At 40.3% G+C, this 24,845-nt stretch overlaps 1 protein-coding gene across 1 annotated transcript in view; it reads right to left on the bottom strand.

Annotated features, from left to right (window-relative positions):
- Ephx4 (epoxide hydrolase 4) overlaps window positions 1-24,845 on the bottom strand; it is a 53,307-nt gene that overhangs the window by 17,066 nt on the left and 11,396 nt on the right. The window contains exons 3-6 of the mRNA XM_008826827.2: window positions 18,175-18,332; window positions 16,281-16,409; window positions 10,199-10,302; window positions 4,116-4,264 (exon numbers count right to left, since the gene is read on the bottom strand). Of these exons, the coding sequence (XP_008825049.1) occupies window positions 4,116-4,264; window positions 10,199-10,302; window positions 16,281-16,409; window positions 18,175-18,332 (540 nt within the window). The remainder of the gene's footprint in view (window positions 1-4,115; window positions 4,265-10,198; window positions 10,303-16,280; window positions 16,410-18,174; window positions 18,333-24,845) is intronic.

Here is a 24,845-nt window from a genome sequence, read left to right as displayed (position 1 = left end):
GCTTCTCCCAAGCCCATGAGACCCCTGAGGAACAGATCCTCAAACGACCTTAAGAGTAAAAATAAATTGGTTTATCTGCACCAACTGTATGGCCTTAAACACCCAAAAGGAAAGTATAGCCAGAGATTAAAGGGGCCAATATAATTTTTTAAAAGTCCATATGTATAGCTAAAGGCTACATAACAAGCAACAATGCCAGATAGGAGATATGTTCTTTTGAGTTGTTGGCCAGGGTGGCCCAAGGGACTACTAGATAGTAACCCAGCATAGAACTGGGAAAATGAACAGCAGACCCCAATCTTATCTAAAGGAATATTGACAAGTGATTGCTGCTAGATGAGGAACAGCTGACCCTCCTAAAACAAAGACCTCTAGATAGGCTGGCTAGATTCACCAGATGGACAAGTAGTGGGGAACGGCTGGGTGCTGACAACACAGCGGACAATAGCAGGTATAAGGGCTCTAGTGGGGGGAGGGAGGCTATGGGAGGGTGCCATCTGGGAAGTGGGTGTATAGTTGATTAAGATGGTTTGGCATGTTCTGTCATATATACACACACACAGAAAAAAGATCATCAATTTAAAAAATGTATTATAATCAAGGTGGAAGCATAAAAGTTTGCATCATGTTAGCTGGTAGAGGTGATGAACATTACCATTGAAATCTACCTGATGACTTTATAGACATATGCTGGCACCAAGAATCCAAGTCCAAACGATTATGACTAGTAATAATTAGATACATACAGATTAGAGACACCTGTACCAACATCTCAGTGTTAGTAGCAAAAACAATGAGTCTTTCTGTAAGAAACAGTATATTTTAGAATGAAATGGAGATCTTTTTTGAGGGTTAAAAACTCATTCAATTTTATGTCTTACAGGGCTTATACTGAGTTCAATATTGTATAACTGTATTGATTCAACAATGAACCTAGAAATTTTATAGCCACTTTTGAAGGAACTGTGTCTTTGCTCTGGAAACTGTTGTTGGGCATGTTAAAGCTGTAGTGATATGCTTCTTCTAAAAAAAAATAAAAAAATGTTTTTAAAAATGTAGGAAACTGCATAACTTGAAATGGAGATCTTCTTTAAATGGTAAAAACTCATCTAATTTTATATCTTACAGGGTTTACACTGAGTTCAATATTGTCTAACTGTATTAATTCAACTGTGAACCTAAAAATTTATAGTCACTTTTGAAAGAGATGCATCCTTGCTCTGGGGTGTGTTACTGAATATGGTGAAGCTGTAATGAAATGCTTCTTCTAATCATGTGGTTATTAGATTAAAAAAATTTAAAAAATAATTCTTCAAAGCATAAAAATTTACTCCTTAATAATTAGTAGATGTGAAAAACATTACCATTGAAATCTACCTGATGACTTTATATCCATGCTCAGATGCCAAGGAGCTCAGAAAGTAACCGACTGTGACTAGTAATAATCAGATATATAGAGATTAGAAATGCATGTGCAAACATTTTAGTGTCAATTGCATTAAAAATGAATTTTTGTGTATGAAACTGTATTTTAATAATGAAATGGAGATTTTTTAAGGTTAAAACCCCATTTAGTTTTATGTCTTAAAAGGTTTATACTGAGTACTATATTGTATAACTGTATTAATTCAACTGTAAACCTAAAAATTTACAACCAATTTTGAAAAAGATGCATCTTATCTCAGGAAATTGTTACTGAATATGTCAATGCTGTTGTCATGAAATGCTTCTTCTAATTATGTGGCTATTAAATAAATAATTTAAAAAATTTTTTAAATGTCTAGCTCTCCTATCCAGAATTCAGACCCCCAAATGGCAAATCTCTATGTCCCTTTTTTCATACTGTTTTTTCTCTTTATCTTCTGAAACCAAACCTTCAGTGAGTCCTGGAATTTAAATTTTTATTACATTCAGCTATTTATTCATTAATTAAATTATTTATCATGTGTGTGTGTACACCCACACACCCACACATGCACATGCCAAGGCATATGTGGAAGTCAGAGGACAACTTGTGGTAGTTGGTTCTCTCTACCATGTGACTCCTAGGGATCAAACTCAGATTATCAGGCTTGGTGGCAAGCATTCTTACCAGCCCTGATTCTTAGATTTTATATATCTTTATTTCAGATTTTCTTCCATGAATTTGAATTCCTACTATCTGGTTGCCTATTAAGAATCTTAAGCACTACTTTGTACAACTCATTAGCCTAAGGTCAATACATTTTCTCCCTCCCTCCCTGCCCCCCTTCCTCCCTCTCTTTTTGACATAGGGTCGCATGTAGCTCAGGCTCGCCTTGGTCTTGCTACATTGCCCAGGATGGTCTTGAACTTTTTATCCCCCTGCCTCTACTTCCCATGTGCCCAGATTACAGGCATGTACCACCACTCTCTGTTTCTGTGGTGCTGGGGATGGAACCAAGCTACATCTTCAGTCTTCCTTGAACATTTTCTCCCTATGTGAATAGCAAGATGCCCACACAGCAGCATTTGCCAGAAATCCCAGAGCCATTCTCTCAATTTCTTCCTTTTTTTAAAAGACAGAGTCTCCAGCTGGCCTAGAACTCACTATGTAGACCAGGCTGGCCTCAGTCTCACAGAGATCCTCCTCCATCTGTCTCTGTCTCCAGATTGCTGGGAGACTAAAGGCGTGTGTCACCACACTCAGCTACTCAGTTTATTTCTTAAATATCTCCCAAGTTCACCCACCCTCTCCTCCCTGTTTCAAACCTCCCACCCTGCCTAGCCTGGGCTGTGGCAGTTCCTGGGATTCTCTCTAGAACTCCTCAGGCACATTCTTCACACTGTGGCCTAAGAGAAATTATCCAAATGTACACTGGATCATTCCTCCTTTCTGCTTGAAGCTCACACAGGGATGCTCTTTATGTCCTTACCGTGGCCTGCTAGGCTCCACTGGCTGGCTGTGCCCTCCTCATCCCATGCTCCTCTTGCCTTCCTATTCTGTGCTCCTGCCACATGGCTCTAGCTGTCCTACATAAACCCACAACACTCCATTGTCCCACACAGCTTTGGTCCCTGTTCTCTCCTTTTCCAAGAGTGCCAGTCCCCCTCCCCTTAATCTTGTCTTTACTTCTTTGTTCAAACATTATTTCCTCAGTTTTAATCTCTTTCTTTCACCACCTTTCTGTGAGTTTGTAGCCACGGATTCATTACTGTGGTTATTTATGTAATGCCTGTTTCCTCCCCATGGGACAGGACTTCATCTACTTTTACTGAATATTGCACCTTAAATACTGACATAGCCTAGTTCATAGAACATGCTTAAAAATATTTCTTAGCCAGGCATGGTGGTGCGTGCCTTTAATCCCAGCACTTGGGAGGCAGAAGCAGATAGATCTCTGTGAGACTGAAATAAGCCTGTTCTACATGGTGAGTTCTAGGCCAGCTGGGGCTACGGGAGACCCTGTCTCAAAAAGATCAGAAAAAAAAAATTTCTGAATGAATAAACAATCATTACAATGTAACCAAATATATAAACCTATTCAAAATAATTCAAAAGAAGGACTAAATGGATAGAGTTACGGATAAAACATGTGTTGGCCACATGAGGATCTACTATTCTATTCTCTACTTTTTCATGTTTTAAATTTTCTATGAAAAAAGATTTTACAAAAACTAAAAACAAGCACACAAAAACAAAATACTGTGTTTGGGGCTGGGGAGCTAGCCACACAAGCACAAGTTCAAATCCCCAGAAGTCATATAAAGTGGACATATAGGACAACCGTCTGTAGCCCTAGTCCTCTATGGGGACATGGGAGGCAGAAACAGGAGAATCCCTGGGTACTCTTGGGCCAGCTAGCCTGGTGTACAAAGTGGAAGAAACAAGAGAGCCTACTGTGAACAAGGTGGATGGTGAAGACTTATACCCAAGGTTGTCCTCTGACCTCCACATGTGCACTGTGGCATGGGGAGCACACCACATTCACACATAGGAATGTATACACACACACACACACACACACACACACACACACACACACAGACTGTTGTGTTTGATTCTTTGGAGTTAATTTTAAGACAATTTAAAAATAAATTATTTTCTCTTTGGGATCAGGCTGAAATGTTTTTGACTCGACAGAAATTATACTGACCTGAAAATGTTTCGATAATGGTTAATTGGACCACTTAGTGCTCCAGGCTGAGAAAAGACATAAACGTAAGCTTCAAGATCTTCTGTTGTCAGTCGGCATCCTTTCCTTCCAATGCCGGTGCTCTGACTTGTAAATAGGTGTTTCAATGCCTAATTTAAGCAAAAAGAGAATAATTTAAATTGTTCATTTATCTAATAATAAACTGAATCTCTGACTTTAAAGGGGGCTAGCAATGTAGCTCAGTTGGTATAGTACTTGGCTAGCATGCCCAAAGCCCTCGGTTAAATCCCTAGCACTGCTTAAACCACGTAGCACATGCCTGTCAGTCTAGCACTCGGGAGGTAGAGTCAAGAAGATCATCCTTTGCTACACAGCAAGTTTGAGGCTAGCCTGGGCTACATGAGACCTGTCTCAAAAAAAAAAAAAAGCAGGGGTGGGGGGAGGTGGGGAAGGTGGTCAACATGAAGTGAGAATTCTTCATTTTTGCTCCAGTCAAGTTCAAGACCTCATTGCTTATGAATGCCTTTCATGCATTTCTGTTTTCCTAGCCTTCTTTGTGAATATTCTTTTCTTTCAATTCCCTTTCTATATTTCACCCTCATGAAAACATCCTTTCTTCATACCTATTCATAGTCTATGAGTTCCAGCTAAGTGATACCCCTACCAAAAAGCTTCACTTAATATTCCAACTATTGTTTAGTGATGACCAATCCTGTTCCTACAAAGTTATTCAAACCAGAGTAAGAAATATATTTCATGAGCTAGTTTGTACCTCAGTTCATACCAGTTTCATAAATATATGAAACAAGGTTTTACAAAAATAGTCTTTAGTCCTATTATCATACACTGATTTTCCAGACAATTCTGTTACACTTAATATTTAAAAATTCTTTTTTTAAAAAAATTTATAAATTATTTTTATTTTATGTGTATGAGTGTATTGCCTGTATGTGTGTAAGTGCACCTGTGATGTGCAATGCCCGTGGGAGGTCAGAAGAAGGTGTCAGATCCTCTGGAACTGTAGCTACAGATAGTTTTAACCACCATGTTGGTGCTGGGAATCGGACCTGGGTCCTCTGCAAGAGCAGTCAATGCTCTTAACCACTGAGCCATCTCTCCAGTCCAATATTTAAAAATTCGTATTGAAAACTAATAAATTGACTCGTTGGTAGGTCCCCACCCACATTTCGAAAAGCACTATTCTATACCATCATTTCTCAGTGCACCTGCTTAGAGTAATTGGGATACTTATTTAAAATGTAAGTCCTGGGGGCTGGAGAGATGGCTCAGTGGTTAAGAAACACTGACTGTTCTTGAAGAAGACCTGGGTTTGAATCCTAGCACCCACATGGCAGCTAACAACTGTCTGTAACTCCAGTTCTAGGGGATCTGACAGCCTCTTCTGTCCTCCATGGGCATTGCATGACACGGGTGCACTTAACTACACGCAGGCAATACACACATACACATAAAATAAAAATAATGAATAAAATATTTTTTTGAAAATGTAAGTCCCAGAGGCCAGCAAGATGACTCAGCAAATAAAGGTGCTTACTGCCAACCATGTTGGCCTGAGTTTAATCCCCAGGACCCACATGGTGGAATTAGAGAACTAACTCCCACAAGTTGTCCTCTGACCACCACACATGTGCCATGCCATACACAGACACACACCCATGCAAAATAAATGAATATATAAGTAAGACGCAATTCGAAAATTTTGAAGTCCTTCTACACACAAACATATTTGCAAAAATGTGAAATGGTATATACATGAGGTGATTAACTACATTATTTGTAATTGAAAATGACTGGAAACAAAAAAAATATCCATCAATGGAGGGCTGGCTGAGTAAACAGTAGCACAGTCACATAATGGGGTATGGTGTGTTCTTAGCACTACAAGAAAGCACAGAAATAATCCTTATGGTTATGTGGGGTGATTCATTGCTAAGTAAAAAATAAGAATAAAGTAAACAAAACACTAGCATGGAAAATAGTGTCTATAGTACATCATCCATTGTGTAAGAAGGATTTATGTTAGAAAAATAAAGAGATAAACCAAAACTAAATAAAATGACCTCTTAGAACAGAGGGGGAGAACAGAGTCGATGGAACAGAGAAATGTGCTTTGTTTAGAGTTTTGATATGGAATGATACAAATGCTTCATGTATAATCAGAGAAGTTAAGTAAAAATTCTATCTTAAATTTACTTTAAGAACTCATGGTTTATTTATTTTTCCTAAAAACTATACCTAAATTTTTTCTGATGGAAAGATTTAGAAGCACTGAAAACTCAGTAACAATGATCACCTTGACACCCAGACTGTGGTCTCTACATACTATTTCCTATTAAAAGGAACTAGAGTTCCTTTGCTAAATGGCTGATTCTAGACTCAGCAGGAAGTAACAGACAGGTTATTACAGTAAGCCCTAACATTTCTGAGCAAAGCAAAGCATTCACTATTAATTATCAACCATCATCGACATAAGAGTGTCATGATTGGCTTTGGTTGTCAACTTGACACACCTAGAAAGAGGAGACCTCAACTGAGAAATTTCCTCTATAGGGCTGGCCTATGGGCATGTCTCTGAGGCATTTTCTTGATTGTTGAGTGATGTGGGAGGGTCCAGCCCATTGTGGGTGACCTCTGGGCAGGTGGTCCTGGGTTGTATAAGGAAGCAGGCTGAGCCCCGGCCAGGGCAGCAAGCCAGTAAGCAGTGTTCCTCCATGGTCTGTGCTTCAGTTCCTGCCTCCAGGTTCCTGCCTTGGCTTTCCTCAAAGAAGGACTGTGATCTATAAGCCAAATAAACCTTTTCCTCCCTCAAGTTGGTTTTGGTCAGTGCTTTATCACAGCAATAGAAAATAACTAGAACAAAGGAATTATGTAACAAATATACAGAAGCCAAACTGCAGGTGTTCCTATTTGCCTAACATGGGATAATGTGGGCCTCAAAAAAACAAGAACTGCTGAGCGGGATGGTGCACGCCTTTAATCCCAGCACTTGGGAGGCAGAGACAGGGGGATCTCAGTGAGTTCAAGTCCAGCCTGGTCTACATAATGAGTTCCAGGACAGCTGGGACTACAGGGAGACCCTGTCTCAAAAAGACCAAAAACCAAAACCAAAAAACAAACAACAACAACAACAACAAAAGAATAAGGACTATAATTAATTGGTATATATAAAAAATTCTCATTACATTAAGAATTTATTCTATCATTTTGTATTTAAGAACAACTATATTTTAAAACAACCAAATAGAAGATATGGAAAAATTATTTTCAAAAGAATTCCAGTTGAACTGGAGACATGGCTCACTGGTTAAGAGCATCTGCTACTCTTTCAGAAGATCTGGGTTCAGTTCCCAGCACCCACATTGGGTGACTCACAACCACCTGTAACTCCAGTTCCAGGGGATCCAATGCTCTTTGCTAGTCTTCTTGGGCACGGTATGCTGCATGTGGTGTACATAAATACGTGTAGACAAAACACTCATACACATAAAAATAAATGTCTTTAAAAAGACACTTAATGGGTGAATATAATAAAAATCCATTGTGTGAAATTCTCAGAGCTAATAAAAATATTTGAAGAGATATATTTAATGAAGAATTCTAGTTAATAAAAGCAGAAAAATGATAGAATTAGAAAATTACCAGTTTTTCATGTGTGGCGGCACTCCGGCGACAGAGGCAGGTGGAGTTCTGTCACTGTGTAGACCAGGCAGGTGGACTTCTGCCACTGTGTAGACCAGGCAGGCTTGCAGCAATCCTGCTGCCTCTGCTTTCCAAGTGCTGGGATTGCAGTGTGTGCCGCCATGCCTTGCCAAGTATTGTTGGTGGTGGTTTTTGTTTGTTTGTTGGGACAGAGTCTCCCTGTAGCCCCAGCTGACCTGAAACTCTATGTAGACTAGGCTGGCCTCCATCTCATACAGATCTGCCTGCCTCTGCCTCCCAAGTGCTGGGATTAAAGGCATGTGCCACCACATCCAGCCTGCTAAGTGATATTTTAAAGAAAAGAATAAAAGAATCCAAATCATTTTTAAAAAGTTGTAACTGTCAGGTGTGCTGGTGTCTTAATTACCCAGGAGGCTGAAGCAGGAGGAGTTCTTGAGGCTAGGAATTCAAAGACAGCTTGGGCAACATAGTGAGTCTCTTAAAGAGTAAAACAAAGGTACTCGGGGGGCACTGGCTGGCTTTTGGTGAGAGGGAGCTCAGCCTTTTAATTACTGCACAAAGCCCATGACACCCAGCCAGTTCATTCCGGACGTAAGTTTGGGTTTTGCTTTTCTCTGGCCTCTCATGGTCAGGGACAAGGTTGTGACCATCTCTACGCCATCCTACATCTGCTTCCTGTCAGGTCCCTATGAGGCTTGTGATGGTACTGAGCTGTCCCCAAGCCTCCCTCTCCCTGTCTCTCCATATTTGCTGTGGCCATCGTGTCCCCTTGTCCCTTGCCCATCCATCATCCTAACTAGGACCTGCACATGGAACCCTGTCTCTTGGGATTCAATAGCCCTGTATTTCTGCTGTTCTTATCCCTGGCCACCACTTAGCAGTGACACTTAGGCCTTCCCCCACCCCATCTTATTTTTAGAAGGTCCTTGTGAACACTATCCAGTGGCACCCCCAAAGGTGTGGCCCCACAGTGTGGGGTGGGGTGCTATGGAGACTGATTTTCTCCCTCCCTCCCTCCCTCCCTCCCTCCTTCCCTCCCTCCCTTCTTCCCTCCCTTTCACCATACCCCATAGCCCCAGCTAGTGGAGCCGTCCCTCCAGCTCCATTATTTTTTAATTACATTGTGTGTGTGTCTGTGTGTGTGTGTGTGTGTGTGTGTGCCCATGCCCTGAAACATGTGTAAAGGTCAGAGAACAACTTTCAGGAGTTGGTTCTCACTTTTTATCATGTAGGCCCTGGGGTTTGAACTCAAGTCTTCGGTCTTGGCAGCAAGCACCTTTACCTGCTGGGCCATCTCACCCACCCCTTTATTCTTTTTTCAAAAAATTTTAATTCTTTTATTTTTAGTGTATATTTTTATTGAGTTTTTATATGTTTCATACAATAAATCTTAATCATAAAAAAAGAGTAAAGCAAAGGAAAAGGATAGAAAAGGAATGGGAAGGAAAAGACAACACTCAAACAAACAGCTATAACAATCAAATACTATGTGTGGCCTTGTTTGATTCCTGATTCAAATACATGAAGTGTATCAAGACAACTGAAGTCATTATGGAAATTTAAATAGATAATAAGTGATAATGATATTTAAGAGTTGACTTTATTTTGTTAGGTTGATAGTAGTATGGAAAGTTTTTCTTTCCTCTTTTCTTTTTTTTTTTTTTTTTTTTGGTCTTTTTGAGACAGGGTCTCCCTGTAGCCCCAGCTGTCCTGGAACTTACTATGTAGACCAGGCTGGCCTTGAACTCACAGAGATCTGCCTGCCTCTGCCTCTCGAGTGCTGGAATTAAAAGCGTGCACCACCACGCCCAGCAGAAAGTTTTTCTTTTAAGCCCTTATTGGCTGGGTTGTATCTCGGTAGTTAGGGTATGCTTAACATGTTCAAAGATTTGAGTTCATTGGATTTATTCTCTAGAACTCTACCCACCCCTAAAGGGTCCTCATTTGTCAGAGATGTACATAGAATTAGTTCCTGTAAAATTATTAGTACTTTTTAAAAGGCTTTGTTTCCTCAATAGTTAATGCTGTTTTGGACATAGAAGAAACATTCAACAACATTTGCAGGTTGGTATATATGCTATACCAACATCTGCCCAGCAACACCTGTGTGCCTTCTGCTGCTGTCAAGCATTCCCACCCAGTGCTCACAGTTTCCCATCTCCACATGAGATATCTCCTGCAAAGAAATGCCTACAAGAAACAAGCTGTCACACAAAGTTAAATGGCCAGGCATTCAAACACATGAATAAAGACATTAAAAAAGGTAAGTCTGTGGGAAAGTCCTTAAACCCATTCATTAAGTTGTAACATTTTAAATTTCATTTTTCATTTTTAAAAAAATGGACTTCCATTAAAATGCTTTTCATTAATAATAATCAGAAAAAATTATTTGTTTGACTTACCTTGAAGTCATTTATTGAGAACATAAATTCTGGAAACCGTGGTATTTGGAAGAAGTAATAAAAGCTAGATTTCAACAGCTGGGCAGGGTGTCGTAAAATATAGTCTGAAATTAAAATGCTATGTTAGACTTTACTCAAGAGGTGCAAGTTACTATTGGGAGAATCTTTAAGGACACTTTCACTTGTAAGATGATCCCATTGAAGAATCTGCAATTAAAGCTTCTATATATTTTTTCAGAAGTTTCCACATTCTTTTATGTTTTTAATAAACACAGGTATTTCCTGTGTTTAGAAAATATATACCAGGCTGGGTATGGTGGAGCATACCTTTAATGTCAGGCCTTGGGAAGCAGAAGGGGAAGCAGGTGGATCTCTCTGAGTTCAAGGCCAGCCTGGTGTACATATCAAGGTCCAGGTCAGCTAGAGCCATAGGGAGACCCTGTCTCAAACAAACAAACAAACAAACAAACAAACACACCCTCTTCCCAAAAAGAAAGAAAGAAAATGTATACCACTTAAACTAAGAAGAAAAGTTCCACTCTATAAAGCCTTGACTGAAAACAAGAAGCCCATATAACACTGCTTGCCCTCCAAGGTCATGATCAGAGACCTAACACTTAGGAATTTATGGTGGTGTAGTTTCCCATTGTTTAAAAGATTTTGCTTATAACCCAAATCAAATTGAAGTCCTTATCATTGATGCTCAAAAAGAATCAAAACATTTCCTATAAATTCATTTATGTATTTAAGAAATTCATTTATTCAATAATGATTTGAGTGTCTAATGTGAGCCAGGGAATTTATCAGTGAATTAGACAGAAAAAGTTCCCATAAGCAAGGTCCTCTGCAAAGAAAGCAACAAATAATTTAAAGATCACTCCAGGGCCAGGTATGTAGCTCCATGGTAGAGTGCTTGCTTAGTAAGCACAAGGCCCTCGGTTCAATCCCCAGCAAAACACACACACACACACACACACACACACACACACACACACACACACACCACTTTGTAGAGTAATAATATCATAAGGGAAATAAAAAAAGGTAGTCTTAGTGATAGTGGGATAGGTTGGAGGACCCATGAATAGAGTTGGTCAGAGATGGCATCTATGAGGATGTGGCATATGGGCTTAGTGTTGAATGGTAATAGGGACACAGCTTTGGGTTTGGCAGGGCAGAAGCAGAAAGAATGCCAGAGTGGATGGTGGGAGGGGAGGGGAGGGCGAGCCAATGAGATGAATCCAAGAAGAAAGAACGCAAGCCTGTTCAGGTAGGAGTAGAATGGTAAGGATTTTATTTTAAGTGCTTTGGCAAGATACTGAAGCCTTAAGCTGGAGTAATGTGATGACACAGGCTGGGTATGTATACTTGTCGGGTATTGTGCGTGATACTTCATTGCTGTGGAGGATTGTTTTTCATTTCTTGTTTTGTAAATATACTCAATATGACTAGAGGCTTTAGAAATATAATTTTCAGGTAAGTATACCATTGTTAGGCCAGACTTTTTGTGAAGTCATCATTGAAGAAAATTTATTCATGGTTACATTAAGAGATATCAATTCAACTGAAGGAAAAAGTAGGCCATGTTGTGGTTTGAATGAGAAATGTTCCTCATAGGCTCATGCACTTGAACATTTGGTGCCAGCTGGTGGTGTTTTGGGGGAGGTTATGGAACCTTTAGTGGCTGGAACCTTGCCTGGAGCAAACACTAGCTGCTCTTGCAAAAGACCCTGATTTGGTTCCAAGCACACACATGGCAGCTCACAGCCATCTGTAACTCTAGTCCAGGAGATCCAATGCCCTCTTCTGGCATCTGTGGGCATTTCATGCATGGGTGTTCTTACATATATGCAGGCAAAACACTCATAAAATAAAAATAAATTTAAAACATTTCTTTGTGTGTGTATAGGTGCTCATGTGCCATAGCATGCACATACAGTATGCATTTGGCAGTCAGACAACAGTCTGTGGAAGTTGGTTCTCTCTTTCTACCAGATGGGTTCCAGGGATTGAATTCAGGTCATCAGGCTTAGTGTCTTTACCTGCTGAACCATCTTGCAACCTCTTATTCTGAACTTATTGTTTCCTAAAGGGCTTCTGTGGGTGTTAGAAGTACTTGAACCTCAGAAAAACCTAATGAGAGTAGTTAAACAAGAAAACATTATAATTTTGCCCAAACCAAATATAAACACAGACAGCCATTGCTAATGGGTTGTTAATCACCATTAAGCATTTAAGAGTTCTCTTTGGGAGCTGGAGCAATGGCTCAGCAGTTAAGAACATTGGCTGTTCTTGCAGAAGACCCAGGTTCAAATCCCAGCACCCACATGGCAGCTAACAACTATCTGTAACTCCAGTTCCAGGGGATCTGACCACCTCTTCTGTCCTCCTCGGGCATTGTACAACATGGGTACACTTACATACATACAAGCAATATTCACATAAAATAAAATAAAAAGTTCTCTTCATGTATGTGAGTGCAACTGTGTCGTGCAATGCTGCAGAGGTCAGAAGCGGGCTTTGGATTCCCCTGGAAGTGGAGTTAAGGATGGGTTGAATCTGTCATGTGGGTGCTGGGAATCAAACCCAGGTCCTCTGCAAGAGCAGTCAGTGAATAAATAAATTTTTTTTTAAGTTCTCTTCAAAGGATAGTTTATGTGCATCTTTGAGGATGCCCAAGATCTTCTGAAGTTATCCCAATAGTCTACTTCATAATGATATTAGAACGTTATTCGGTTGTTTTCACTATGTTGAAACTTTCACTGATGATACAAAAGCATAGTTGATAAGAGCCACTCGGTTGTTTGTTTGTTTGTTTGTTTTTAGTAATCAATGGGTTTTATTTTCCTAGAACTCAAATTGTCTACGATTCTCAGAGCTAAACTTCCAAAGCTCAGTCAGCAATTTTTTTTCAGAGCCCAAGGGAGGGACAAGAGTAAAGACAAAAGGCAGAAAAGAGGCATAGAGAGGCCACTAGGAAGAGGCTGGGCGAGGGCACTTTTCCCGTCTTCTTAGTGGGCTACAAATTAGATGTGACAACACCAAGAGGACCAAAAGGGGTATGACTCTGGAAGAAGCACCAAAGTCATTATCTTCACAGCACAGTTACAGTAAGGAAATTAGCTAATTAAGTCAAGTGGCAGTTTCACATAACAATGTCTGTTATAAAGTATCAAAGGTATTAATTTTATTAGTTCTCAACTTTTGAACAAACTTCTTTTTGTCTGTTTGTTCGTTTGTTTTGAGACAGAGTCTCTCTGTAGCCCCAGCTGATCTGGAACTCACTATGGAGACCCAGCTGGACTTGATCTCACAGAGATCCACTTGCCTCTGCCTCTCCAGTGTTGGGATTAAAGGTTGCACCACCATGCCCTGCTTTGAACACACATCGTTTTTAAAAAAATTATTTATTATTTTTATTTTATGTGTATGCATGTATTGCCTGAATGTAGGTAAGTGCACCCATGTTGTGCAATGCTGGTGGAGATCAGAAGAGGCTGTCTGATCCCTTGGGACTGAAATTTCGGACAGTTGTTAGCTGCCATGTGTGTGCGGGTATTCAAACCCGGGTTTTCTGCAAGAACAATGTTCTTAACTGCTGAGCCATCTCTCCAGCCCACATACATCTTTTTAATAGTCCATGCAATCAAATATAAAGGACCTATAACACAGTTTGGTTGCATACCCCAATACAAAAGTGGTCTCAAGGAAATGCAATTGAATTAGTGAAGGAATGTTTCATTTTCTTTCTGGAATACCATTTTTACTTGAAAGAAGAACCAAAAAACTATCCTCGGTCAAACATGGATATTTGGCAGGTTTTCTCTCTGTCTCTGTCTCTTTCTGTCTCTGTCTCTGTCTCTCTGTCTCTGTCTCTGTCTCTCTCTGTCTCTGTCTCTCTGTCTCTCTCTGTCTCTCTCTTTGTCTCTCTCTGTCTCTCTGTCTCTGTCTCTCTCTGTCTCTGTCTCTGTCTCTCTGTCTCTCTCTGTCTCTCTCTGTCTCTCTCTGTCTCTCTCTCTCAGCTTCACTATGTAGCCCTTGATGACCAGGAACTCTCTTTGCAGTCTATGTAGACCAGGATGGCCTCCAGTTCACAGATCTGCCAGTCTCTGCCTCCCATGTGCGGGGATTAAAGGCACACACCACCACATTCTCTGATAATCTCTTGAAAATGATCAAAATGGTGGCCATCCTTAAAGGAAAACAATCCACTGTATCTGTTGCCATTAGAACAATTCAGGTTTTCAAATAAAAATTATAAATTTGGAAATTTTGTATATGCTACTATGAGCTTGAGGCTTTTTTAATGTGGAAAACTTTTCTGATTAGATGAGGGTGGTATTAACGAAAGTAATTTTTTTAAATGTTAGAAAACGAAATGTATCAACTTGTTCAAGATCTGCATAACTCTGCAAATCACTAATCTTCCAGTGTGTGATAGTGCAAAAATTCATCCATGGATAAGAGTCATTCAAAGTGCTACAGAGATCCACAGATTTTAGTGTAATAGGGGGGCACACAAAGTTCATTTATATGTTAGCACATCCACATTCTTACTAACCTTTAAGAAGCCATTAATTTTTGAGTTTGGTATAGTATTAAGGAAGAAAAGCCACCATTATCTGAAAAGGTTATTAAAACACTCCTGCCTTTTGCCAATGACAAATTTGTTCAAGGCCAGACTTCTTCCCACCCTTGAGTTCAGAGAACATATTGCAACAGATTGAATGCGGAAGCAGAGGCGAATCCAGCTGTCTTCTCTTATGTCAGGCATTAAAGAGATTTGCAGAATGTAAAAAGTAACTTTCTATTTACTAAAAATGTATTCAGTGTAATTAGTTTGTGTAATATAATTTGTTTTCATTAAAATGCAGTCTTCATGTTAATATGCAATGGGTTTCTAAAAATGAATCAATACATAAATGGTTTAATTTTTGTTTTAATTTAATTAAAAAATTTTTATGTGTATGAGTGTATTGTCTGCATGTGTGTAAGTGCACCATGTTGTGCCATGCCCACAGATGTCAGAAGATGGCATAGGATCCCCTGGAACTAGAGTTAGGACGGTTGTTAGCTGCCATGTAGGTGCTGGGAATCAAACCTGGGTCTTCTGCAAGAGCAGTCAGTGCTCTTAGCTGTTGAGCCAACTCTCCAGCCACCTCAGCTTTAATTTCTTAAATAGTAACAATTTATAGAGACAGTCTATATAAACAAAATATCATTGAAATCTATAATAATTTTAAGAGTATGAGGAAATCCTGAGGCCAAACATTTGAGAATTGCTGTTATAAAGAATAGTTTTGTATTCAATAGCTAAACTAGTCAGAAAAGAAAATTTATTTCTGTTAAGATTCATGACTTTCAAAGTACTGCCACCACATTTTTTCCTTTATCCCTCACCAAGTTAGCAGTGACATATTTTCCAAAAAAGAATGAAATTATACAAGCAAATCGGAAGCTAGCTTTTTCAGGAAGATTTAAAACCAAGGTATTAGGCTAGCAGTGTGGCTTAGTGAGAGTTTCTACCTAGCACTTATGAGGACCTGGGTTCAATCCCCAACACACACACACACACACACAGACACACCCTCCCCTCCACACACAATAAATAAATATATAAGAGCTGGACTTGGTGGCAATGCCTGTAATTCCTGTACCTGGAAAGCTGAGGAAGGAGCACTACAAGTGTGAGCTCATTTGGGGTTACACTGTGAGATCCTGTCCCCCAAAACAAAATAAATAAACAAACCAAGATACATAACTTGGTCAAGTACCATCTTGGTTAGTCAGTATATTTTTATTTACTTTATTTATTTATTATTTATTTATTTATTTATTTATTTATTTATTTATTTGGCAAAAGTCTCACTATATAGCCTAGGCCGGCCTTGTACCCTTCAACTTCCTGCCTCAGCCTCCCAAGTGCTGAGATTATAGGCATGTACTACAATGCCCAAGGCCTTCATCAGTTGATTTTTAAAAGATTATGTTAAGCACATTTTGCTGTTTTAAAACCAAAATGTCAGTGACAATAGTGAATTATCACATTAGCAGAGATATTTTAATAAAAATTTAAACTCACCTGTAAATACATTCGGATGAGGGAAGTTAATAACAATAAGCTTTATCACCATTTCAGGATAACAGATGGAAATTAGCCAGGCAATCATGCCTCCCCAGTCATGGCCAATCAGAACACATTTGCTATACCCTGTGACCAAGAAAAAAAAATGTTGACATCATTGTAAAGAAGCAGGGCATCATTACTTCACATAAAACAAGTGTACTCTTGAAAGTCAACATGTCCTATAAATTATGCATCTTTAAAAGATTTATTGAGCTGGGCCTAGTGGTCCACACTTGTAATCCCAGCATTTGGAAGGTGGAATTGGGCATTCAAGGCCAGCCTGGATTACATAAGACACTGGCTCAAAAAAAGGTATAACTATTTATAGATATTTCAATAATTCCATAACTTGTCTGTACATCTGAATCTAGTATCTAACCAAAGTGCTGAGAATAAGTGACTGTTGAATGCTCAGCCCTAAATGGGGCTTTTATGTCAACCCCTCTCCCTATAAGGCTCAGGGGACATCAGAGAAGAGGGGGCAGAAAATATAAGAGCTGGAGGACGGGGAGGAGTGCTGTGAAATGCTGTCTTCTGTGCACGATGTGGTCATTGAACTCACGACATCCCAGCAGCTGTGGTTACCTGCATAGGATCAAGCCTGTCAACATTCCCACATAATTTGGGGAGGGGCTCATGAGGCTCCACCCCTAACTAAGGAGCTACTTGCAATTGATGGCTGCTGGAGGACAAGGAGTCATTTTTCTTTAGAGATGTGGCCACTGATAGGTTGACCATGTTCCAGTGGATGGCCTCATACCTATGGGCATGCAGGCAGTACTAATTATACTTAGTGGGTCATTAAAAGAAAAGAGTTCATGAAGGTGGGAGGAGAAAATATTGGGGGCACAGGAGAGAGTGGGAAGGAGAATTTGGGTTGGATATGATTAAGATACATTATATATATATATATATATAATATATATGAAGAGAAGTTTATTTAGTTACTTATATGTGCTATGCCAGGGACTGAACCCGGAGCTTTGGGCATGCTGGCCAAGCAGTAATTGACCTATCACTCCAGCCCTAAGGAAGGCTTATTTATTTATTTATTTATTCATTCATTCATTCATTCATTTTGAGTCAGGGTCTCCCTGTAGCCCCAGATGGTCTGGAACTCACTATTTAGACCAAGCTAGCCTAGATCTCATAGGGATTCATCTGCTTCTGCCTCACGAGTACTGGGATTAAAAGTGTGCATCACCACCCCACACTAGGAATGCTTATTTTTAAAAGCAGTTCTGAAAGCCATTCTTAACTGAACACTCAGGATACATGATTTTAAATTTCCTATACAAATATTTTGAACTATTTACTCAAAAACCATGAAGACAGGATGGTAGATGGAAAAAAACCCTCTCAAGAAAAGAAGTGATCAATTCAGTTTATTAAATGTTACTTCCTTAAAAGGAATTAATACTATGTGTTCTACTTTGCCTTCAATTGCTGTGACAACACACTCTAGTAAATACCAAGTTGGGGAAGAAAGGGTTTATATTATCTTACATTTCCTGGGTCACAGTTCATCATGAGGGAGCCTAAGGTAGGAACTCCAGGCAGGAACCTAGAGGCAGGAGCTGAAGCACAGGCCATGGAGGAATGCTGCTTGGTCTCCTGGCCTGTGCTCAGCCTGCTTTCTTATACAACACAGAACAACCTGCCCAGGGGTGGCACAACCCACTGTGGGCTGAGCCCTCCTACATCACTCAGTAATCAAGAAGATGTCCCACAGACATGGCCCCAGGCCAGTCCAATGGAGGAAATTCCCCAGTTGAGGTTCCCTCTACCCAGGTGTGTCAAGTTGACAACCAAAGCTGTGCAGCACACTATGTAAAAATAGCTCACCTACCCAAGGAGTCTAAAATATCCTTTATATCTGTAATTAGACAGTCCAGTTTATAATTCTCTTGATGAACAGGAGCATCTGTTTCTCCATAGCCTCTCAAATCCAGCGCAACAACTCTGTATTCACTTTTAAATTCTCTCAGTTGATGACGCCAAGAATACCTGCAGGGAAAAAGAAACATTAAAAACACGGACCTGGGAGAAGTTCAGGTGTGAAGGTGCTCGCCAGCAAGGATGATGACTGGACCTGAGTTTGATCCTGGTAACCTACCTGGTGGAAGGAGAAACCCACTCCTACAAGTTGTCCTCTGACCTCTACATATGTGCTATCACACACAGACATACACAGACACACAGACACACACACACACACATACACACACACACAATAAACGTAAGAAAATATGCAGTTGACTGATACAAGGAGCAACATTAGCAGGGGGTGGTGAGAGCCCCTGTCTGCCAGTTGCCTGGGACACTGACTGTGAGGGTGACTTAAGCAGGAATTTGAGGCCAGCCTGGTCAGCACAGTGACATCCTATTCCAAATTAACCAGCAAGCATTTAGTAACATTAAAGATTTCCTAAGTAGAACACTGTCAGAAATTATTTAAAATATAAGAAGCACAGACCATCTTCAGTAGGAATATTTTATGTTTTGACTCACTCTAGAAATATATAACAAAGAGCCAATGTTTATAGAAATTGTGAAACATCAGATACTAAAAATTGATATATTTATATACACTTAATCATTTTTCTAATCTTTACTAAATTGTTTTATAGAATGGATTTCTAGACTGAATAAAAGAGTATAATACTTTAAAATAAGAAGGAAGATAAAAGTTTTGTCAAAAATCTAAATATCTGGCCCAGGACTTTGGTAGAGTAACAGAAGGAAATGCTTTTGTATTGTAGAGTCATTGGATTCCATCACTGGAAAACTTACTATGTGAAAATCTATTTCCCTCTAAAATGGATTTTACTTTCCTTACTCCACAGAGAAATAGGGCTCAGTGGTGTGTGTGTGTGTGCATGTGTGTGTGTGCGTGTGCATGTGTGTATGTGTGTGCATGTGTGTGTATGTGTGTGCATGTGCGTGTGTGTATATGTATGCGTGTGTGTATGTGTGTATGTGTGTGCGTGTATGTGTGTGTATGTGTGTGCATGTGTGTGTGTTTAGTAATTTTAACATTTTAACAGTTTACTTATTGATGAAAATATCTTAAGACTGAAAGAGTTCAATAGAACAACCGTGTAAGATAAGCCTGTGTGGAGAGCTGGAGGAGGTGGCTCATTGGTTAAGAACACCTGCTGCTCATTTGGAAGACCTGAGTTTGGTTCCCAGAACCCATAGTGGGTGGTTCACAATCACTTGTAACTCCAGCTCCAGGTGATCTGATGCCCTCTTCTGGCCTCCTCAGGCACCTGCACACATATATGCATATGTACATACATAAAAAACTTTTTAAAAAGATAAATCTGTGCTTATTAAAAAAAATCTTCTCTGGAGAAATCATAATCCCTGAGTAAGTATGGGAAATAAGCAAGGATGGGAAGAGTTAATGGCCAAAACAGCACCAGCACTGACCAGTTATAATAACCACAGGGCTTCAGCTGAGCCCTGGAGGCCTCTGCTGGCCAGGTATTCCCCTGCATTTAATCAGGGGACCAAAGAATTAATTAAAAATACAAAGGTCTAGGAGATTTTCTTCCTCAAATAAGTAAAGTTATTTTGAATCATAATCAACAAAAAATACCAAATTTTCAGAGTGACTCACTATATTATGGAACTCAAAATAGCCACCTTTAAAAAGAATCTGCAGGCACATCTGTTCACGGAAGCATAGTGTAAATTTAAGTGACACAAACCAACTGAGAATTATTACCAAAAAATACTTTTGGAATGCGGCATACCAGCGAGCACAGGGGTGCCAGATTATTGACCAGTAGAGAGGACGCTGCAGTGCAGAGTGGCTTAAAGCAGTAAGGTCAGTGTGGCAAATCACATTATAGAAACATTATCAGGAAGGATGTCAGACACATATTTGAAGTCATGAATGGTAGAAGCTCTGATTGCTATGAGTATATATGTGACTTATGAAAACCCACAAAAGCATTGCCAATTAAGATGAATTTGAAAATGTTAATAGTGTCATCTTTGGCTAGATCATGGTATGTGTGTGTGTGTGTGTGTGTGTGTGTGTGTGTGTGTGTGTGTGTGTGTGTGTGTGTGTGTGTGTGTGTGTGTATCTGTGTGTGTTGTATAAATGTGAGCACACGTGTATCACTGGTGTGTGTGTGTGGATGTCAGAGGACATCCTCCAGTGTCAGGGTCTCTTTGCTGCTTTTCTACTAAATCCATCAGTATAGCTGGCCTGTGACCTTTCAGAGTTCCTGTTTCTACCTCCCACACCCTCCCCATAGGTTCACTCTGATTACCTTTTATGTAGGTTGGGGGATTTGAACTCAGGTCCTCATGCTTAAACAGCAAGCACTTTTACCCACTGAGCCATCTCCCTAGCTTAGGCCACAGAACTCTTGTTACACTTGTCTCTGGGTTGCACCCAGTGCATGAAGTAGTTTTGTTTCCTTAACTGTCAACTTATGTGATTGAATTACTTTCTTTTTAGCCTTCCTTCCAATTCTGAATTGATTATTTTGTGTTTGTAGCTGAAGCCACATCTTTCCTCTTTCCTCAAGCCCAATCAATAAAGCTCTGCAGGTTTTACCTCCTAGGAATTTATGTCATCAATTCCACTGTCCATTTCGTTGTGATTTCTTTTTATAAATACTTTATGTATTATTATTTTATGTGTATGAGTGTATTGTCTGCATGTAAATGCACCTGTGTTATGAAATGCCCATGGAGGTGGGGGTGTGTGTGCTGGATTCCCCTGGAACTGGAGTCAAGGACAGCTGTTAGCGGTCATGTGAGTACTAGGAATTGAACCTAGGTCCTCTGCAAGAGCAGCCAGTGCACTTAACCCCTGAGCCATCTGTGCAGCTGCTCATTATGATTCCTTTGATTCAAGCCTTGGTTATGCAGCAACCTGTGGACTGTCCTTTCATTCCCTCGTCTGTATCTAAAACCTGAATGGCATAGCAAAAACACAACTCTCTTATGATGTTTTCTTGCTTAAAATCTTCTCCGATTTATCATCTACATAATCCTTACCAGTAGGCACGATTCTAAGTGCTTCACATATGGTGCTGCTGATATTTAAAACAATAACTTTATGGCTGGGAATGTGGTAGTTGGTAGACTACTTGCCTAGCAAGCCTTGAGTTCAATCCCCAGTACTGCATAAAACAGGCATGGTGGTGCACACCTGTAATCTCAGCACTGGGGAGGTGGAGGCAGGAGGATCAAAAGGTCAAGGTTATTCTTGGTGACCTACCAGTAGCCTGGAATAGGAGAGACCCTATCTGCAAAAATAACAAACCAACCAAACAACCCACCAAATACAATCACAATACTATGAAGTAGGTCGTATTAAGTAGTATTATTACCCCCACTTTACAAATGAAGAATCAGAGGGCAAGATTATCTGATGTGCTAAAGGACACAGCCAACAGCATAGTCAGAATTCAGCTCCAGATGATGGTCAAGCCTCAGAGTCCATGTTGGGCTGGAATGCAGCCCTAGGCTACTGCTGTGAACACATGTGGCTATTGTGTTTTGCTCTTGTGGCTTTGCTCATATTGTTTGCTGTGACCGAATACCCATCTTCCCTACCATCCCTGTCATGCTGTAACCCCTGATATACTTTCTAACGAACTCCTCACACTTGGTTGTCCTCCCAGGCTGCTTCCTTCACAGACTGGTGTGGGTGGCCCCACTATATTCTGTTTCCGTATGTACACTCTTCTGTGTACATTTGTGTAAATGCAGGCATGTGATTGCCATAGCACGCCTGTGGAGGTCAGACAACAACCTCTGATGTTGGTCCTGGCCTTCCATCTTGTTTGAGAAAGGGTTTCTTGGCTTGCTATGATGTACACCAGGCTAGCCAGCCCACAAGATTCTGGGGAGTCTCCTGTCTCTGCCTCCCATCTCCCCACAGGAGTGCTGGTACTAGAGGTGCATGTTCTACTGTGCCTGGCTTTGTATAGGTTCTGGGAGTTTGAACTCAGGTGCTTGTATTTGTGCAGCAAGTGCTTTACCCACTGAGTCATCTCCCCAGTCTTGGATGGGCACTCCAGTGCATCAGAAGAACACCTGTTACCCCTGAACAACATCTGGCTCTTCTGAATTATGAGCTCCCCGAGTTATCTCTAGTGCTTAATAAAGATTTGTTGAATAAGCACATCAGACAAATGAGTCACAGAGTGACAGTGGTGCTGGGAGTACCAGTTGTTCAAGACTTCTGTCCCAGTTCAAAGTATAAGGCAACAGCAGATAAGTCTTCTATTCCTATTGAAGAGTTTATTTTCAACTTCCATTCAACTGTGCATTGGCTAAATATCTTAAACATCAGGATATTCTTTGCTTAGAGATTTCAGGGCAGAAGGTTGAGTCAATGTGCACAATTCCAAAACATTTTGCATTTAAAATAATATTAGCGGTCACGTAAACATGAAACCCACATGTCATATTACAGATAACTTAGACTGCCTTAAAAATAAACATAACTTGGGTTGGAGAGATTGCTCAGCTGTTAAGAGCTCATGCTGCTCTTGCAGAGGACCTGGGTTCACTTCCCAGTACCCACAACCATCAGTAACTTAACTTCAATTCCAGGGGATCTGATGCCTTTTTCTGGCCTCCAAGGGCCTTGCACTACATGGGTGCACTTACATACATGCAGGCAAAACACTCATATATATAAAACAGATAAATAAAAATTTAAAAATAAACACCTTGAAATTCAAGGCTTCTACACGGCAAGGAAACAATTATCAGATGAGTACAGTCAACATAATAGGAGAAAATCTTTGCCAGCTATACATCCGATAGGTAATATCTACAAGATATAAATAATTCAAAAAATTAAACCCCAATGCCCCATCTTTCTTCTTTCTTTGCTTTTCTATTTTTGTTGTTGTTGTTGTTATTGTTTTTGAGACAGGGTCTCACTGTGCGGTCCCTGCTGGGCTAGAACTTGTTATATAGACCAGGCTGGCCTTGAACTCACAGAGATATGCCTGCCTCTATCTCTCAAGTGCTGGGAGTAAAAGATATGGGGCACCATGCCTGATGAAATTCCTCCATATCTGTATTTCAATCAATAAACAGGCAAATGAGTTGAACAAACAGTTCTCAAAAGAAAAAGCAAAAAATGGTCAATAAATAAATGAAAAGATGCTCAACCTCCTTAGTCATCAGGTGATGCAAATGAAAACACATGGAGAATCCATCTCACCCCAGTCAGGATGGCCACCACCAAGAAAACAACAAATTCTGGTAAAGACACAGGGGAACCTGAGCCCTTACACAGTGCCGGTGGGCATATAGACTGGTGCAGCAGGTCATGGAAGTTCTTTGAAAAGTTAAAAATAGGGCTGGAGAGATGGCTCCGAGGTTAAGAACACTGGCTGTTCTTGCAGAAGACCCGGGTTTGAATCCTAGGACCCACATGGCAGCTAACAACTGTCCGTAACTCCAGACCCAGGGGATCTGACAGCCTCTTCTGTCCTCCTCGGGCATTGCATGACATGGGTGCGCTTAATGAAGGGAATACACTCATACACGTAAAATAAAAATAAGAAAATATTTTTTTAAGTTAAAAATAAAGCTACCATAATGAGGGGCTGGAGAGATGGACCAGTGCTTATGCTAACATGGAGGCTTGAGTTTGGATCCCCAGTGCCCACATAAAAGCTGGGTGTGGTGGTAAGTTCCTGTAACCCCAGTGTTGGGGGGAGAAGAGACAGGTTATTGGGGAGGGGGTTGCTGGGCCAGTCTAGCCTAACCAGTGAGTTCCAACTTCAGTAGTGACGGACCCTATCTCAAAAAGATGGAGAACTGATGGGAGGAAGGCATCCAGGTATCAACCTCTGGCCTCCACACACTCCTGCAAGGGTGGGTGCATTCAGACACATGCATACAACACACACACACACACACACACACACACACACACACACACACAAAGCCTGCCATGCAATTCAGCTTTGCCACCCCTTGCTATATATCTGAAGCAATCTAAATCAGCATATCACAGGGATACTTACATATTCATGTTTATCAGAGCACTATGTGCAATAGCTGAGCTATGGACTCAGTCTACATGCTCACCAGCATATGAATGGGTAAAGAAATGTGGTGAATAGACAATGGAGTGGTATTTATCCATAAGTAAGGATGAAATTGTCCCGTTTGCAAGAAAATGATGGAACTGGAGACTATTAAGCAAAGACAGGCCAGTCTCAGAAAGGCAAATATTGCATGTTTTCTCTCATATGTGGAATCTAGATTGAAATGTGTGTGTGAGAGAGAGAGAGAGACAGAGACAGAGACAGAGAGAGACACAGAGAGAGGAAAGTAGTGGGGGTATGATGAGGGAAGAAGGAAGTTAATGGTAGGGATGAGAAGGTAATGGGGGAAAGGAATAAATGTTGATGTTTTCTTTGATCTGCAGATTCTAGATTTAGGAGTGCATATATGTCTATCTATCTGTATCATCTATCTATCTATCTATCTATCTATCTATCTATCTATCTATCTATCTAT

Source organism: Nannospalax galili, unplaced genomic scaffold (assembly GCF_000622305.1).
Source record: "Nannospalax galili isolate Female #2095 unplaced genomic scaffold, S.galili_v1.0 scaffold451, whole genome shotgun sequence".
NCBI lineage: Eukaryota > Metazoa > Chordata > Mammalia > Rodentia > Spalacidae > Nannospalax > Nannospalax galili.
This window is presented reverse-complemented; position numbering and strand designations above follow the sequence as displayed.